The 18069-nt window shown below is 47.2% G+C and overlaps 1 protein-coding gene across 1 annotated transcript; it reads right to left on the reverse strand.

Annotated features, from left to right (window-relative positions):
* Window positions 1-6829: 6829 nt before the first annotated feature.
* LOC308619146 (uncharacterized protein C9orf152) lies at window positions 6830-12810 on the reverse strand (the record flags this gene model as incomplete). The annotated part of the gene is given in 3 exon segments (XM_081237715.1): window positions 6830-8996; window positions 12623-12783; window positions 12785-12810. Coding segments are annotated over 3 exon segments (699 nt in total). The 3' UTR covers window positions 6830-8484.
* Window positions 12811-18069: the final 5259 nt, after the last annotated feature.

The raw sequence follows: 18069 nt of genomic DNA on the forward strand, positions 1-18069 counted from the left end.
TTGTGAATACTGCTGCTGTGAACATTGGGTTGCATGTATCTTTTCCAATTATAGTTTTCTCCAGATATATGCCCAGGAGTGGGATTGCTGGATCATATGACAATTCTATTTTTAGTTTTCTGAGGAACCTCCATACTGTTTTTCCATAGTGGCTGCACAAATTTACACTCCCACCAACAGTGTAGGAGAGTTCCGTTTTCTCCACACCCTCTCCAGCATTTGTTATTTATAGACTTTTAAATGATCATTCTGAACGGTGTGAGGTGGTACCTCATTGTAGTTTAGATTTGCATTTCTCTAATAATTAGCAATGTTGAGCCTCTTTTCATGTGTTGCCAGGCAACTTTTAACAACCTCATGTCTCTTAGTCTTTATAAGCCCCTGCCTCTTTCTCTACCTTGGAACACTCTTTTGGGGTTAACCAAATCAGTCTCCCAAACTGCAATTCTTAAGACCCCATATAAACCCTTTTCTTATTTGCAGGCTCCTGCATTATTATTAATTATTATTATTATTATTATTATTTTGCTTGACACTCAGGACCCGCCAACCACAAAAGTACCTGCATTTCTTAGGAAGGGGCGCAGCTCCTGCCCTGGGAGATTTGCTAACCTGGATTTGGACTTGATATTGATTTTTGAGGGCTGGCTTAGGCTCACCTTACAAACACTTGGAGTTTGGGTTGGCAGAAGATGCAGTTTTGCCACCACCAGCTTTTTCCTGTATCTATTGGGTTGGCCAAAAAAAGGTTGGGTTTTCTGTAACATCTTATAGAAAAACCCAAACGAATCTTTTTGGCCAACCCAATATTTCTCGGCCAGGACAAAGGGGTTGACATACTGTCAAGTCTTGATTATCGTCCTGGACTTGGGAATTCAGGGGGTGGATTCATCAGTGAACAGACAAAGGGGAGACAAAAGGATAACTAATACAGAGTGGGTGTATCATCTTTCTGGATGGAAGTTGAGGGAAAAACAATGTAATTGCCGCAAATCCAAGGTCAAGACATAATATTAAAAGTTCAGTCCCTTGAACACTGTTTCTAGGAAGCATATTATTCATTAGCTGTGGGAGAAACACAATTGCAGCCGGTAAAAGACTTTAGGAATTTATATGCAGATGGAAAAAATTGAAGGTGGTGAACTGGGTCTTTCTCAACAACAGGAAGTGACCTAAAGGGCTGTTCTTGCAGAGTAGGGATAACCAATGCCTCAAAGGCCGGGGAAAGGTTAGTTTTAGGAAGAGGATTTAGAAAAAGTCAAACAGTTCTCTCTGGCCTCCAGATGGAAGCACCAGTTTCATCAGCAGCACTGGAAGGGGATTTCCCAGCTACGATGCTTACAGAAATAAGTGAAGGGGAAGGAGTCAGAAGGAGGTGGTTTAACATAGTAGCGTTAAAAGATAAACTCTTAGAATGTTTAATGTGCCTTCGTTTATTTGAGCAAAAATCGATTCCAATCAAGCTGCACCAAACCGGAAATGGTTAGGAACACTCCATCAACAGGAGCTGGGGAGAGACTTTTATAGGGAAGACTCCAAAGCAAAGCAAGGAAATGGGCTACAGCTTAAAGCCTAGTTGGCTGCTTGTGATTGGTTGCCCTTAGCTTTCATTCTGTAACCTTGAGGCATTGATGGGCATAGATTTTGGTTTGCTGCCGCAGGCCAACCAGGCATTAGAGCCAGCTCTGACTAATGGCTTCCCTGTTTAATGGAATAGGAGTTAAGAGTTTAGAGTGTGGCTCTGGAGTGTGGCTACCTGAGTTTGCTTCTCTTTTTGCAATTTGCTAGCTGTGTCACCTTGAGCAAGTTATATAACCGTGTTAGAACTATTGGCCTTCAATCTGGGGTACCCCACTCACAAGTTGAGATGCAGAGTTCTTAAATAGGACAGTCACCCCAAAGAAGAAGGATCCCCTCAGGAAGGACCTAATCCTAGAGGTACCACCAGAAAATATTTCTAATTTGTCCAGAAGCCGAAAGAATTTTCTGATGCCTCTCTCAAAACCCAAGAAAACCAAGTTAAAAAAAATTTTTTTTCAAAATAATATATAAGGTCACAAAAAAGAGACCAGACAGCTTAGGTAGTGGTCATGGCAATGCCCCTGTGAGGCACTGTTTCTCACATGGTGGATCCGTGTGACATTCAGAGGCAGAACTTGACTCTAGCTCCCCAAGGAGGGGAGGAACTAGACTCTTAGTGCCCTTGCCTCCACCAACCTCCTCCATCGGCCACGGTGGTGGAGCCCCTCTCCATGTACACACAGAGGTGCTAACAAAGCCCTAATTTATTGGAGAGCAAGGGACCATGGAAGAAGCCCTCTTCCTAGCCAGTGGCTTAAATTGGGGTCAGCTGGTGTAGCAGGAGTGTTGGAGGCGCCTTCTGAGCAGCCTGAATGCTTACGGAGGGGGCCGGAGGGACCCTGGGGCAGGATGCTGTATTTCCTGCGTTTGTCTGGAATCCAGATGCTGGGAAGTGCTGGATTAAAAAGTGGCTGGGGATTTTGGTATTTCTTTGCACCCAATCAACAGCTCAGCTTCTGGAGGGGAATTCTCCCTTCCCACTGTGGGTCTACTGTAAGATTAATTTCCTACTGAAAAGCAGAAGCAGAGTCCTCTCACTTAGCTGAGACACAGTGAGGATGGTGATAGTCTCTTGTCTCTGCCTACAGCCCCCCTCAGTCTAGTACAGCCTGGAGGTGAGGTAGGGACGGGGGTTGTAGATTATTGAATAGCTACTACAATAGGAGAGGTGTGGTGCCCATGGAATCCTTCTTTTCCCCCAAATGGTGTCAGTAATCCATAGCTGAAACCCAAAGGCACAAAGAACCCCACATTTTAAGAATTGCCAGGTCTGTAGGTCAGCCACAGTCCCAAGAGCAGTGGTTCTCAAAGTGTGTTCCCCAGACCAGCAGCATCGGCATCACCCGGGACCCTGTTAGAAATGCAAATTCTTGCCCCGCCCCTTCACAACTGCTGAGTGGGAAGCTGAGGGGATGGGGATCAGCCATCAGTGGTTTAACAAGCCCTCCAGGTGATTCTGATGTCCACCCACATTTGAGAAGCTGGAGATGGCTGGGAGACAAATGCTATTTTGACGGAATGGGCATGACCCTTTTTCTTCAGGGATATGAGGCTGGCAGGAGGCTGCCCTTGGGACTGATATTCTTCTCCTTGACCAAACTCTAGCTAGGCGCCTCTGAGTCCTTTCTCTTTGACTAGCCCTCAACCTAGAAGACTAGAGCCAACGTGAACATGGTTTCTAATAGGTCAAGGCAGCATCCCCAGGATGACCCAAGCCCCCCCCCCCCCTTAAAGAAATCACAACAATGTCAAAAGAATTTGCTATTTTGTTCCAGCCAGCACCTGAAGGAAGATAGGCTCCCTGTCTCCTAGTCTCTGTGGGAGGGTAGGAACCTAATTTTGATAGGTACCAGTTAGCAAACCCGCATGGGTTTCACATGGACCCATCCCAACTTTCCTAGTTTCTGTAATTTTCATCTCCCTGACTTCTGAGTCCCTACTTGCCTCCCTCCCTACTCCCCTATTCTCCCTTTAAAACACACAGCCACCTCTGTACAAATGGAAGTTTTCAGCTTCCTATTTCAGTAGTATGCTAGTGATGAAAATCTGTGCTTATCACTTTAAGTAGTGTCCCGCTTTGTTGATCTTTGACAGGACATGCAATATTTGTATAGAGGCCATTCCCTCTTCCCCTATCCACGGAGTGAACACAAGAAGGAGAGGCAGGAAGGTCAAAGAGGTTTTTTTTTTTAAGTTGGTAGTATTTGCAAGAAAGGGGGCGGGGCAACACATTATCCCCCAAGTTGGATGATTGCTTGGCAAGTAGGCTTGCCCCAAGAGATGAAGAGAGACCTCAGTGGGAAAATGTCAGTATAGAACCACCAGGAAGATAAGGTGTTAAGGGTAATCACGGCACACAGGTGCAGAAAATACCCCCGTCCCTGTCCACAGGCCTAAGTTGGGCCAGCAGAGGGCAGATGAGACTGTGGCCGCAGACGAAGAGAGATGGACCTCTGATGCAATCGTGGGGGATGGCTGTCTGCACAACCAGGCATAACCATTCTCATAAGGGACCCCCAAGGCAAAGGGAACTATTGCAGTGGAGTTTCTTGTCTGCAGGAGCCCGTGGGGGGGCGCCGCCTGTCCACACCGAACCTGCAGACCCTCAGCGAGGTCAGTGTAAACGGTCAAGGCCAGAGAACAAAACAACGCCACAGCCAGTCCACACAAGCTCTCTGTGTCCTTCTAGCCTAAAGCCAAAAAGGTGTACCGCACAGAAGGGGGAGGGTTGTGTGAGCGAGAAGGCCACGCCCCTCCCTCTAATCTTAAAGGTATAAATCAAGGCTGTGCTTGGGGGTGGGGAGGTTGGTGGGATCTGACTTGAATATGCGAGACACTTTTTTTTTTTTTTTTTTTTGCGGTACGCAGGCCTCTCACTGCTGTGGCCTCTCCCGTTGCGGAGCACAGGCTCCTGACGTGCAGGCTCAGCGGCCATAGCTCACGGGCCCAGCCGCTCCGCAGCATGTGGGATCCTCCCGGACCAGGGCACAAACCCGTGTCTCCTGCATCGGCAGACGGACTCTCAACCACTGCGCCACCAGGGAAGCCCGCGAGACACTTTTAAATTCGAGTCGTTTCAAGTCTTAAGAACTGGGATGAAAGAGCTTTAATGATGGGGAGTACCTGATAAATTAGAGACTCAGGCTGAGCTGGTATGAGGGGAGCCTGCCCCCTAGCGGGGATGGATTAGAATTGACAGCCAGGGACTTCCCTGGTGGTCCAGTGGTTAAGACTCCTCACTCCCAACGCAGGAGGCCCCGGGTTCCAAACCTGGTCAGGGAACTAGATTCACATGATGCAGCTAAGAGCCCACATGTGCAATTAAAGGGCCCGCGTGCTACAACTAAGACCCGGTGCAGCCAAATAAGTAAATATTAAAAAAAAAAAAGAATTGACAGCTAATGAGAAGGATCCTCCCTCCCTCAGCCCCACACCCCAGGGGCTATTATCGCCTCATTTTACAGCTGGGGAATCTGTGGCTCTGAGAGTTAAGTAACTCAGCTCAGGTCAGGTTTACCAATGGCAGTGCTGAGATTGGAGCCCAGGTCCACCTATCTTCAAGCCCAGCAAGACGGCAGCCCTGTGGGCGAGTCCTCACTGTAGGCTGGAAGGCTGGGTGGCCCTAAGGTAAGCTGCCAGAGGCAGGATTTACAATGTGATCTGGTTATTCTCTAGTTTAGGGAAACCTTCTTCTGCCAACCCTGGGGAGAGTGTGGGAAAAGGTTAGCTCCAGTCCTGACTGTCAGGGAAGACCATCAGAGTGGGTGGCGTGACAGCCCAGACATAATCTGAGCCCTTTGCCCCACGGGTTTGACCACCCATGGGTTGGGAGAAGCATGTGAGTGTGGTTGAGAAACAGAGATTGCTCTGGTCTAATGCTCCTGGCAGAAGCCGCTTTGTGGGAAGGGAGTGGAAGGACTCAAAAGCAGCCTTCCTCTTGCCCCTCTCCCTTCAAACTCTACCACAGGGAACACTTAATCCTCAGCTCCACCCCAGGCCCGAGAATGACCCCATCCCAGGAGAAGGCCATGCCTCTGGGGCAAAGACACCCTCAGCCTTGGTAGCTGTCAGTTGGCTCTGACTTGAATTGGCCTGCCCTTGGCTGAAAAGTTTTCCCATATCTGGCATTGCCTCTTGGACTCTGGCCTCTTGGACTCTGGCCTCTTGAACCAGTGCTTCAGGAAAAGCAACTCCAGACAGAAGAATGTGGACTCTAGAAAATGGGGATTTGTAGAAGGTTTGCAGTTAGGGGAGTGACCTGGGCAAAGTCTTGCACTGTCTCTTGCCTCTGAGGTCTGAGACCCCACATCCTGGGCTCCCCTTCTCTCCTGGTCACTCCTCTTCAGTGTCCCTCACTGTCTCCTCCTCCCTGACCCCACCTCTTCTCAGTAAGAATTGGAAATATCCTTAGAGATTTTTCAACTAAGTAAGTTGGGAGTTTTCAGGACTCACTCTGGACCCAGTCTTCTCTCTGCTCTCTGCATAGGTGAATCCATCCTTTCTCATTCTAAGTACCTCTACATACTCATGACACTTCAATTCTTATGTCTAGCCCAGAACTCTAGTCTCATTTATCCACTTGCCTATTTGATATCTTTATTGGTGTGTCTCTGAGCACCTCAAACTCAGTATCCTTCAAACTGAACTTGTAGTTTTCCTTCAGTAAATCCTATTGTTTCTATCTCCAAAGTATACGTATATCAAATGTATCTACTTTTTTCCCCTTCTTCTGTTCCCACTCTTTTTTTTTTTAAACATCTTTATTGGAGTATAATTGCTTTGCAATGGCGTGTTAGTTTCTGTTTTATAACAAAGTGAATCAGCTATACATATACCTATATCCCTATATCTCCTCCCTCTTGCGTCTCCCTCCCACCCTCCCTATCCCACCCCTCTAGGTGGTCACAAAGCACCATTCTGCTCCCACTCTTGCTTGAGCTAACCACATCTTTCCCACTGAACTTCCCCTGGCCGTAATTTCCCCTGACATTGCCTCTTAACATGACCATCCACTCATTCTCCATAGAACAACCAGAGTCATCTGGTTAAACTGCAAATCCAATCATTTTGGTCTCATATGTAAATCCCTTAATGGCTACTTATTGTATTCAAAATAAAATCTAATATTGTACTATGACCTGGCCCCTCTCTACCTGTGTTAGCCATTAGTTCTGTTCATCCATATTTCCATTCCTTCTCTCCTTGTGGGCACATAAAATGAATGCACTTCCTCATACCGTTGAAATGGAGATATGCCTGTGTTACTTGCTTCGGACAATGAAACATAAGCAAAGTGATTTGAGAGCCAGAATGTGACTTTTAATGCACTTTCTTCTGCTACAGTGATTAGGGAAACCAGTATTGATATGGTGGTGCCACAAGATTGAAGCAGCTTGAATTGTTAGTAATAATGTAGGAGAGCTGCCCTGGAAGTTTGCCCAAATCCACAGTGGAATTTTCATGAGTGGGAAAAAAAAAAGGCTTCTGTGTGAGGTTTGGGAGTTGTTTGTTACTCAGCAAAACATAGCCTATCCTGATTGATACACTGTAGAAAGAGGAGTTACTTGCGGGAAGCCTCTTTAAAACAAAAGCAAAGGAAAAGTTTTTTCAGAAAATTTCCTTGTTTTTCATTAGACTTTTAAAAAAAATTAACAACTGGCTCTTATTAATTATTCACAGAAGGAATCACAATGAATCCCCAAATTGGAGGGAATTTCGGGGTGGCCCAAAGAGAAGGCACATACATATTTTGACAGGAAATGACACTCCTAGATAACATCTCTCAGTGTGGGTGGGCAAGACTGGATCACCATGGGGACAAAAGGAAGATGTGGGTAAAACTTTACAGAGAGAATCTGGCATGAGGAAATGTCACTTTAGGTGTGTTTATTAAAGTTAAACATTAACCAGGTAAGATAATTTCTTCCTCACCACCCAAGTAATACCTGCTACACTTTGTCTTTGGTTTAAAATATACCAGGAAGGATATGAATGATTCAAATTTGGCTGAAAATGGAGCAGTTTTTGAGGAACACATACTTTCCAAGCAGGAACATTTCTTTATCTTCTTTCAGGCTTCTATTACTATATATCTGCAATGATGGGCAGTGTTTAATTTGCAGAGAGAGAGAGAGATTGAAGAAGAGAAGAAGAGAGCAAATAGGAAAAAAGGAAGGGAGGGAGGTGGGGAGGAAGGAAGGAAGGAAAGGATGGAGAGAGAAGGATGAAAGGAAATAAATCTATAATGAGACTGGAATGTGCAGCCTCAATGAGAGGGGAGAGATGACCAACCCTTCCTAAAGCCACTTAAACACCCAGAGCAGTAGGTGGCATTGTTTTGACCCCTTTTACCCAGGGTGACCATACTTTGGGAGGCTCAAGCTAAAATGGTGTGGTCACTACCAATGAATGTAGAGACTTGTAAGTGAGCTGGCCTCCAGGCATAGCGACCAGAAAAAGGAAATTCTCAGAGTCCCCCCTCTTCTCCAGAACATGTGAGAAATCCTCAGAAGTTACTGAAAACAAGGTTGCCCACGCCTGTCGACTCTAGGGCACTGCAAAGGCATCCACTGGCTAGGGTCTCTGTCTTATGTTTCAAAATCCTCTAGTTCTAAGGACTGAGTCGATGTCCATAGCAATGCCGTCTTATATAAGCAGAATGGGGCTGCACTGATCAGACAGCACTCTTACTTCCTGAGCTGTGAGCAGTCTGGTCTGGGCAATCTCTCTCTCTTTTTTTTTTTGGAAGGACAAGACTACGTGCAAAGTTCATGTCCCCCCATCCCGATGGTTGATGTAGTCCAGTTCTGCTGCCGGCTAGAGGCCCTAGCTGTGCCTCTGCCTCCTAAGTTCTTAGGTGAGGCCATAGATGGCCTCAAGGTTGAGACCTTTGGGTAGAAAGCTTCAGGCTGGGCCATATAAGCCCAGGTTCCGGGCCGCCTGGGAGATCCTGGGAGTTTTCCTCTGGGGAAATGGATAGTGAGCTGGTCTTCCAGACCTGTGTGGCTTCTTTATGGAAGGAGGGCCCTGAGCGCCAATGTTTAAGCCAGATCCCACTGCCTTTGTTTGGGTATTGCCCACTTGACATTCATGCTGGGCTGCCTCTGGGATCGTGCTTCCTTGCTGAGTCATCTGAGTGTCTTCAAACAAGCCTGGGAGCCTTTGCTCAGACCCCATGAACTTGTCCTTGTGCTTTACTTGATGACTGGTTTCCTGGTGGAAGGTTTGGACCGAGCGGTGCATCTCTAGGTGTGTGTGCCATGGAGACTCGGGGGCCTGGAGACAGCCTCTGTCAGCCTCCTCCAGCATATCCTCTGCCTCAGGATCCGCCTCTTCTAGGGACAGTGAATGCCTTCTCTCCTTGTTAATCCAAACAGCACTGACCATGGCCTCAGCAGGAGCAGGCATGTTCCCTCCTGAGAAAGCAAGGCACCAGCAGGGTCACCACTGCACAGTACATGGGTGGCTCTCATTTTGGGGGTCTCAGAGCTTTCAAGCTGAAGGAAGGCCATGCCAAATACATCAAGGAGGCCAGGTACCCAATGCACTGCATTATCTCTCTCTAACACACACATACACATACACACACACACACATTCATGCACAATTATTCATTTATTCAACAAATATTTATAGGCCCTTATAATGTGCCAGGCATTATTTATTCTAAGTCTTGGGAATACAGTTATGAACACTGAGACAAAATCTACCTCTTCATGATGTGGTCTAGTGGAGTAGAAAAAGAATAAGCAAATAAACATACTATAATAGTTTCTGGTGGTAATCAATGCTATGGAAAAAAAACATTCGAGTGTGATAGAATTTAATAGGAGACTTTTGACTGCAGTGAGGGAGTGAACCCTAGGAAGAAGAATAACCCTTTCCACTGGCCTGTGGAAAGGGTTATTCTTAACTTACAGGGTTTTGTGTTGTGGGATTCTGATAATGGGTTTAGCACTCAAGGCAGAGGAGAGGGGAACTGTGTTTTGAGGCAGTTCCTTTTGGAGGACTGGTCTTTATCTTTCTGAACCATAGCCTCTGCTCTGGGAACATGTTTGCAGCACCTACTGTTTCCCTGAACTGGCTTCAGGGATGAGAAGGCAGACTGATGTCTTTCTTCCTTCTCAGGGACATCTTTTACCACCTTGTGGAACGTGATAGTTTCTTGTCAACTCTTGGTGGCATTGAGGGTTGGAGAAATGACTGAAAGCCATTTTCCTATAGAAAGGAGACCTGTGGCCAGCCTGGAATTCCCTCTGAAATGCAGTGAAGCTCCCTTGAGCATTCTGACATTTGTCCCTGATGGAGGCCCCTAGGTGACAGAGTACATGGTGTGAGTGGAGAGGTGGTGTTGAAGGAATAAAGCCAGAAGGAAGCCCTTGAACTCTAGTGCTAGGAATCCAGAACACCTGCCATTGCATTTCTAGAACCTAAATTCATTCCATAACACTAAGACAGGATGAAGAAAGCTAATTCCAGAGGGCTTCCTTCCATTAATCAACTCCCAGAGTACGTGCCCTTCCAGATACAACCCAGTGTCTTAAGACACTGAGATCTAGTTTTAGTGGGAGCCAATCTCAGTGGCCACTCTGTCTTCCTGAGTCTGCTGTGCTGGACACAGAGGATCCCTAAATTCCCTCTACTTGCTTGGCTTCATGGCATTAATATCTCCTGGTTTTCTCCTATCATTTAAGAAAAATGACCTGTGGTAGACACACAACATACAACTTACCGTCTTAGCCATTTTGAAGTGTACAGTTCAATAGTGTTAAGTCCATTCACATTGTTGCACAACCGATCTCCAGAACTTTTTCATCTTTCCCAAACTGACGCTATACCCATTAAACAACAACTCTTCATCTCCCCCACCCTGGCAACCACCATTCTACTTTCTATCTCTGTGAATTTGACTACTCCAGGTACGTCATATGAGTAGATCATTACGGCACTTGTCTTTTTGTGACTGGCTTATTTCACTTAGCATAATGTCCTCAAGGTTCATGTAGGTTCATCCAAGATTCAGCATGTGTGAATTTCCTTTTTCGGGCTAATATTCATCTGCTACCATTTTGACTGCTATCTTCCCTGACTTCTTTTCCTCTGCTTGTCCCTTCAATATTTGAGTATTGTAGAACTCTAATTGTCATCCCAGCCTCTTATCAATTTACACATTGGTCCTCCACAATTTTATCCATGCCCATGGCTTCAACTACTACCAATATGTTGATGACCCCCAATCTATATCTCCAGCCCACATTTCTCTCCTGAGATCCAGGCTGGTTGGAAGTTTTACAGACACCTCCCTCAAATGCAGCATATTCACAAACAAATTCATCTCTTCCTAATCAGAAATCTTTTTCTCCTATATTCTCTATCTCAGTGAATGGTACCACCATCCAGCCTGTTGCTAATGTGTAGGAAAAATTGCCTTTTTGCCCCCTCTCCCAGCATCATTTTCACCTCATTTTTATAATCTTAGTCTGATTTCTCCCTGGAGGACCACCTTATTCCTCACGCCCAGTCCAAGTGCTTCAAGTGTCCTTCTAACTCAGACTCATGTGACATAACGATCTGGTCCTCAGCCAATTAGCACAGAAAACCCTAAGGAGCTTTATACGTATTAATTTATTTAGTTCTCACCACAACCCTCTACTTTGGGGACTACAGTTATTCCCAGCTGAAAGATGAGGAAGCTGAGTCACAGAGTAATGTACATGACTTGTTCAAAGCTGCACAGAGCAAGTCAGTGGCAGAGCTGGGACTCAGGTTCAGGCCCTTCTCCAGAGACCAAGTACAGGAACACTCCATCAGACAGCACGCTACTTCTCACAGTTAGAGCAAGAATGTGGACTTGCAAACTGCTAGAAATGCCCTGAAAGATTCTGACTGAGCCTGCAGGTGAGAAGTCTTCCCTGGGGAAGCAGAGCCTGAGCATTCCCCCTTGCATTACCCTGTTGTAACTCATGATGTAACTCATGTCCATGACGTAACTCATCAAGTGGTGACCCCGGAGGAGGGAGGTTTGAGTTCTAGGATGCAGGAGAAAGGGGCAACGGGGATGCGTGGGGCAGGGGTGGTGAATTCTACGGGGCGTGCTGAGTTTGAGATGTCTTTGGGGGCATACCCATCACATGGATGTGAGTCTGAACCACAGATGTGTTAAATCTGCTTTCATTTGATACAAATTTAATTAATGCTTGCTGAGTAACTGAATGAATTTATACCCTTGAGGATGGAATAGGGCTTTAGGAAACTGCCAGCTTCTGCCCTGCAGAGAGAGGGGGCTATTTGGCTGTACCAATTCAGTTCAAATGGATCCCACTCATTGGCAACAGCCCAAGTTGTGAGAGATGGGTGCCTTTAGCCCAAGGCAGTGTCCTTCCTGTCCCAGACAGTGAGGACTCTCTGGCCCCTGATTCCTTCCCAGACTTGCCTAGAGCGGGGTGGGCTGCTCAGTGAGTCCTGAACTGTATAAACAGCCACAGAAATTCCCAGAGCACAGCCTTGACCTTTCAGGGGGTCTTCCTACCTCTCTTGACTTGCCCTCTCGGTTAGAGGATGAAGGGCCGGGATTTGACAATCGCTTGCTTTCTGAGCCCTGTGCTCCTAACTTCCTCCTGGAATAAATCTGAGTTCCCAAAGGGAGGAGGCTGCTCCCCTGGAGGCGGGGCTTCTGTGTCTCAGTGCCCCTCCCCAGCTGCTGGTTGAGGGGGTGCAGAGCTCGCTCGGTGAGCCTGGGTACCTCCTGGGTCCCTGAGCCCTGCGCTTCCTCTGGCCAGTGCCCAAGCTGTTGGGAACATCATGTGTCCTCTCTCCCTGGCAGCGCGCTGCCTGCCAGCTGCCTGCTTGAGGCCCCAGCGGAACGGCCCTGCACCGGCCTCCCTGTTCTGCCTCTGCCTCTGGCCAGCCCGCCTCCCTGCTCTTCCCCACCAGGAGGCCGGCAGAGCCCTGGCCCTGCGCTGCCCACAGCTCAGCCACCCATTCTGCCCACAGCCAGGCCCTCGTGCCCTTCCTTCTGCCCCCAGCACCTGCCCAGCCCTACCTTTCGGGAGCACCACCACGTGGGCCTGGGCCCTCTGTTGCCGTCTCAGGCCTGCATACTGCGCTCGCAGGAGCTGCATGCTGAGCAGGGGCCCTTTCCCTGGGGCCTGAGTCCCAGAGCCGTCGGCCATGAAGGGAGACCCCAGCTGCCAGAAGTGGGGCAGGGCACGGGCAGGGCAACCCCTTCATCCGGTTCCGGGAGCAAAGCAAACACTGATGGGCGGGGCTGGGGGGGGAGGTGGTAGGGCTCAGGGAGAGGAGGGGGAGAGGGAAGTGAGGAGGAAGGTGGAAAGATCAGGAGAAGAGCAAGGGAGGGAGAGCGAGAAATTGGGGGCAGGAGAGGGTGGGAGCGGGCGGGAAGGAGAAGGAAAAGTTGGAGGGGGAGGAGGGAAGGAAGGGATGCAAAGAGGGGATGAAGAATGGAGGAAGGAGGTGATAGCCGCGGGGGATGAATGGGGGGAGAGAAGAGAGAGCATGGGGTGGGGGGGCAGCAGGAGGACGGAGGGAGTGAAAGTGAGAAATTGATGGGCAGGGAGTGAGGGGAGGAGCCGGGGACAGAGAGAAGGACAAGCAGAGCTGCTCTGAGACCTTTTGGGGTCCAAGGAGTATCCTATTCCAGGTCCTTCACTGCTTGATCCGAAAGTGTAGAATCCGACTCCAGGAGCTACAGTGAAGCCTCCTGTTTCCTGGCAGAGCTGGAGCTAGTGCTGGGGGATGCCAAGTGCCCGCCTTGGTTCACACCCCTTGGACTGTAACCTGGATAATTGTCAGCAAACCTGCCTGTTCGGTTGGCAGTTGGAAAAGGAGCTGGAGCCTCAGGAATATGCACCAGCATCCGGGCAGAGGGAGACCCAGTAGCAAAGGTACCCCTGAGACCTCCACTCACTGCCCAGTGTGCAACCCTGGAGAAAGCCCAGCCCCAAAGTCACTGCGGGGACAGAGCCAGGGGAGCCCTGGCCTCTAGCCAGCCCCATCTCTTTGACATTTGACGTAGGCTCTGTGGTCTCAGCATTTCCCAACCAGTTAAGTTGGTGTTTATCTTACCCACAGCTACGTGCGCTCTCCCTCTCTGCTTGCTAGCCCCACCATGTCTATAACCGCTTTGAATCCCAAACCCTCTCTCTTACACCAGCTTCAGCCTATCCTGGCTCCATTTGGCGGATTAAGTTTTCTATCTTCTCCTAACATAATTACCCAATTACCCAAAATATCTACAGAGGCAGTGGAAACAGTAGTGGCTGAATTTAGGGACATTTTGGAGAATAACTGGATGGTATTTAGCCATAGGACATTGGATGAGAGATGGAGGGTGAAAGTCTGTTGGGTGGTGTATGCCGTATACATATATGCTATATACTTTGTTGGCTGGTATGTACTGCTGTAATAAGGTACCGCAAACTGGTTGGCTTAAACAACAGAAATTCATTGTCTTAGAGTTCTGAAGCCTGCAAGTCCAAGATCAAGGTGTCAGCAAGGTCAGTTCCTTCTGGGCATTGCAGAGGGAATCTGTTCCATGCCTCTCACTTTGTTTCTGGTGGTTTGCTAGCAACCTTTGTCTTTCCCTGGCTTGTAAAAGCATCACCTGATCTTTGCCTTTATATTCACCTGGTGTTCTTCCTGTGTGCATGTCTCCGTGCCCAAATTTCCCCTTTTTATAAGGATACTAGTCATATTGGATTAGGATCCACTCCAGTGACCTCATCGTAAGTCAACTATTTATATCTGCAATGATCCTATTTCCAAACAAGGTCACATATGAGGTACTAGTGTTAGGACTTCAACATATGGATTTGGGTGGGGGGTGGACACAATTTAACCCATATCAGGTAGGGAAATGGTAGTTCCAGTCACAGAGATGGCACAGGAGAGGAGCAGACTGGGGCAAGGGAGAGGGGGAGGGATTTATTTTAGATGTTATGTTTGAGGTACCTATGATCGTTGGGTCATCAGGAGGGAGTTAGAAGCTTGGTAGAGAGAGGCAGATGTCATTGTTTGTGAAAATGATACAGTTCATTATTGGAAAAATTTTATCATTAGACAGTCACGCATATAGAGAATTGAGAGATGGTCCAAAGTTGCTTTCTTTTCCCTTTTCAGTCCCCACTAGCTTGTTCAAGTTCATGTTTAATCGGCAGAAGAGAGGTCTCCTCCATGCACTTCTACTTTCTTCTTTCTCCTCTCTTGTCCCAGCATCTAACTTCTTCCTCTTGGCATCTGGTCCATCATTATGTTCTAACTACTGAGAGGGGGGATGAATGGTCTAGGCTAGTGGAGCTTCTACAAGACTACTTTTTAACATAACTTCTGTGCCACTATTTAAAAAAAAAAAATCTCACTCTCTTTCCCCCACCTCCTCAAGACCTCTGCAGTTATCCTGGCTTGGGTTGGGTAGGGCTCCATCAGTGGGAGGGTCTATACTCCAGGAAGAGGGTTATGAAGGTGAAAATGTTCACCCTACTGTATAAGAATTGAAGTCTTGGGCTTCCCTGGTGGTGCAGTGGTTGAGAGTCTGCCTGCCGATGCAGGGGACACGGGTTCGTGCCCAGGTCCAGGAAGATCCCACATGCCGCAGAGCGGCTGGGCCCGTGAGCCATGGCCACTGAACCTGTGCGTCCGGAGCCTGTGGTCCGCAACGGGAGAGGCCACAACAGTGAGAGGCCCGCGTGCTGCAAAAAAAAAAAAAAAAAGAATTGAAGTCTTCAGTCCATATGTGGCAGCTGAAGTCTTAGAATTGAATGAAATTTCCAGTTTAGGAGGATATTTCAAGATACCAAGCTCTAGGAAGACCAATATTTAAGGGGCAGGCAGAAGTAAGAAGGTAATGTTGAGAACAGAAGAAGTGAAATCAAAATGATAGGAGGAGAAACAGTGAAGAGGGACATCCCAGACTGTAAGGAAGGAAAGAAATGTTGCAAAAGAGCCAGACTGGCCAAAAAGGGGGAAACAGAATCTCTTGATTACCTTCCTGCCCTATAGAATAGTATCTGAGAAATATACACAAAAGACTGGTTCTCAATCTGGCTACACATTCAGACCACCTTGGGAGTTTTATTTATTTATTTATTATTTTTTAATTTATTTATTTATTTTTGGACTGTGTTGGGTTTTTGTTGCTCGGCGTGGGCTTTCTCTACTTGCCGCAAGTGGGGGGGCTACTCTTTGTTGCGGTGCGTGGGCTTCTTATTGCGGTGGCTTCTCTTGTTGTAGTGCATGGGCTCTATGCGCGTGGGCTTCAGTAGTTGTGGTGCACAGGATCAGTAGTTGTGTCTTGTGGGCTCAAGAGCTCAGGCTCAGTAGTTGTGGTGCACAGGCTTAGTTGCTCCACGACCTGTGGGATCTTCCCGGACCAGAGCTCGAACCCGTGTTCCCTGCATTGGCAGGCGGATTCTTAACCACTGCACCACCAGGGAAGTCCCACCTTGGGAGTTTTAAAAGAAACACCCATGCTTGAGTGCCTCCCCTAAATATTCTGATTCACGTAGTCTGGGGTGGTATCTGGAGATTGGTATGTGTCTAACGTTCTCCACTGCTCTAGAGAGCCAACTGCCCAGATTTCTGAGTCCCTGAGTCTCTGGTTGAGAGACAAATGGTGGGAAATAGCCCGAGCTTCTTCATCCTTTTTTTATCAGGGAGCCTCTCTATCATGAGCTGAAGACAATAGAGACCCCTCCATTCTAGTCCAGTTGCATCTGCCATCAAATTGGACTCAATTTCTACTATATTTGGCACTTATTTATCAGTCTTCATCTTTTAATATTAATAGTTATCCCTCTCTATGGTTGTATGTTTGTAGGTATTCCGATGAGAAATAGGAGAGGCTACCAACTGCTGGTTGCCTGCCTTTTGGAAGCTTAAATTCCTTCTTTAATTCATATGGTTCCTCTCTCTCTTTTAATACACAAATCTTTAATCTATTTGGAATTGATTTTAGTGTGAGAGTTTCAGATAAAGCATGAATCTAACTATTTTTCCTCCAAATAATTGTCCAGTTGCACAATAGCACTTATTGAATAAACTTCCCTTTCCCTATGTTGCAATAACAGTAATAATAGTGTAAGAAAACATTGGCAATGGTATCCCATTCCTGAGAGTCTTCTGAAATAAATGAAAAATATTATTGAGCTGGAGCCCTTCTTGAAAAATGATGACGGCTACCACTGAATGGACATGCTTTATTATTCAGGAGGACTCACCAGGGGAGCAAGAAATAAGCTTGCTCGGGGTTCAAGACACCAGAAAGGGATGAGATGCCCTGTTGTTTGAAGAAATATTTTCTTTTTTCCATATGGTTTAAACTGTACTGAACCTGAAAATGAAAGTCTGTGTTGAGAGGTAAGCATGTGTTTAATCTAACAGGGTCAGTAAAGAAAGGAACCACTTTCCCTGCAGCTCTCATGGGAGCTTATAGTAAAGGAAATTAGACCTAGAGGATCCAAGTCCACTCCTGTTCAAGGGACCCAGCTCTTCTATAAGACTTGGGTGACAAAGGTGTCACTTAATCACTAGGGCACTATTCCAGAGAGAATCACTCAGACCGGAGGCACTATAAAGGCCAATCATTGGTGGGCGGAGATTCAGAGACTTGAAGAAGCCCGTATGGGAGATGGTTGGCGAGCCAAAGGCCAGGAGAGCCAGGTATATGTGGGAGTGGGTGAGCAACAGGAGTGGATCCTGTCCTGGTGAAGGACTTAAGTTTTGAGTTCTTTCCACTGGAGACTCGAGGGAAGGCTTAAGATACCCTGATCTTTCGCTTTTCCTCTTCTCTGTAATGATTTCACTCTGAAATTATCCCACCTCTACCGCTTAGTGATGTAGCCTTAGAAAGACCAAAAGGGCAAGATGGTGAGGGATGGGAGGCCTTCCTGGAATGTCTTCTTGCTGGTTCTAGTGAGGAGGGGCCTCATCCTGTTAAGTAGACTGTGGCTTGGGGTTCCATGTGGACAGTATCCACAGGAGACCCAGGTGTGATGGGAAAGGACTCAGGATGTCGAAGAGTGCTCCAGGGCAGACAGACTCCTAAGTTCAGGGTTCTCGGCCTTATGGAATGAGAGAGATTCCTCTCTGAAAAACGCAAGTATGTGCCAGACCTGTGAAAACAATAGTTTCATTCACTGAGCCCAGACAACTGTGGGCCAGGTATGTGCTAATCACTACATGTACATAATCCATTTTTTTTTGTGGTAAAATATACATAACATGAAATTTACCATTTGAACTATTTTGAGAGTACAATTCAGTGGCATTGAGGAGGTTCACGATGTTGTACAACCATCACCACTATTTGTTTTCAGAACCCTTCATTGTCCCAAACAAACTCCATACCCGTTAAACTGTAATAATCCTTCATTCCTTTCCACCCCCCAACCCCCAGTTCCTGGTAAAACCTCTATTCTACTTTGTCTCTATGGATTTGCCTACTTTTGGTACTTCATGTAAGTGGAATCATAC

Source organism: Mesoplodon bidens (assembly GCF_964165515.1).
Source record: "Mesoplodon bidens genome assembly, chromosome: 6".
Taxonomy (NCBI): Eukaryota; Metazoa; Chordata; class Mammalia; order Artiodactyla; family Ziphiidae; genus Mesoplodon; species Mesoplodon bidens.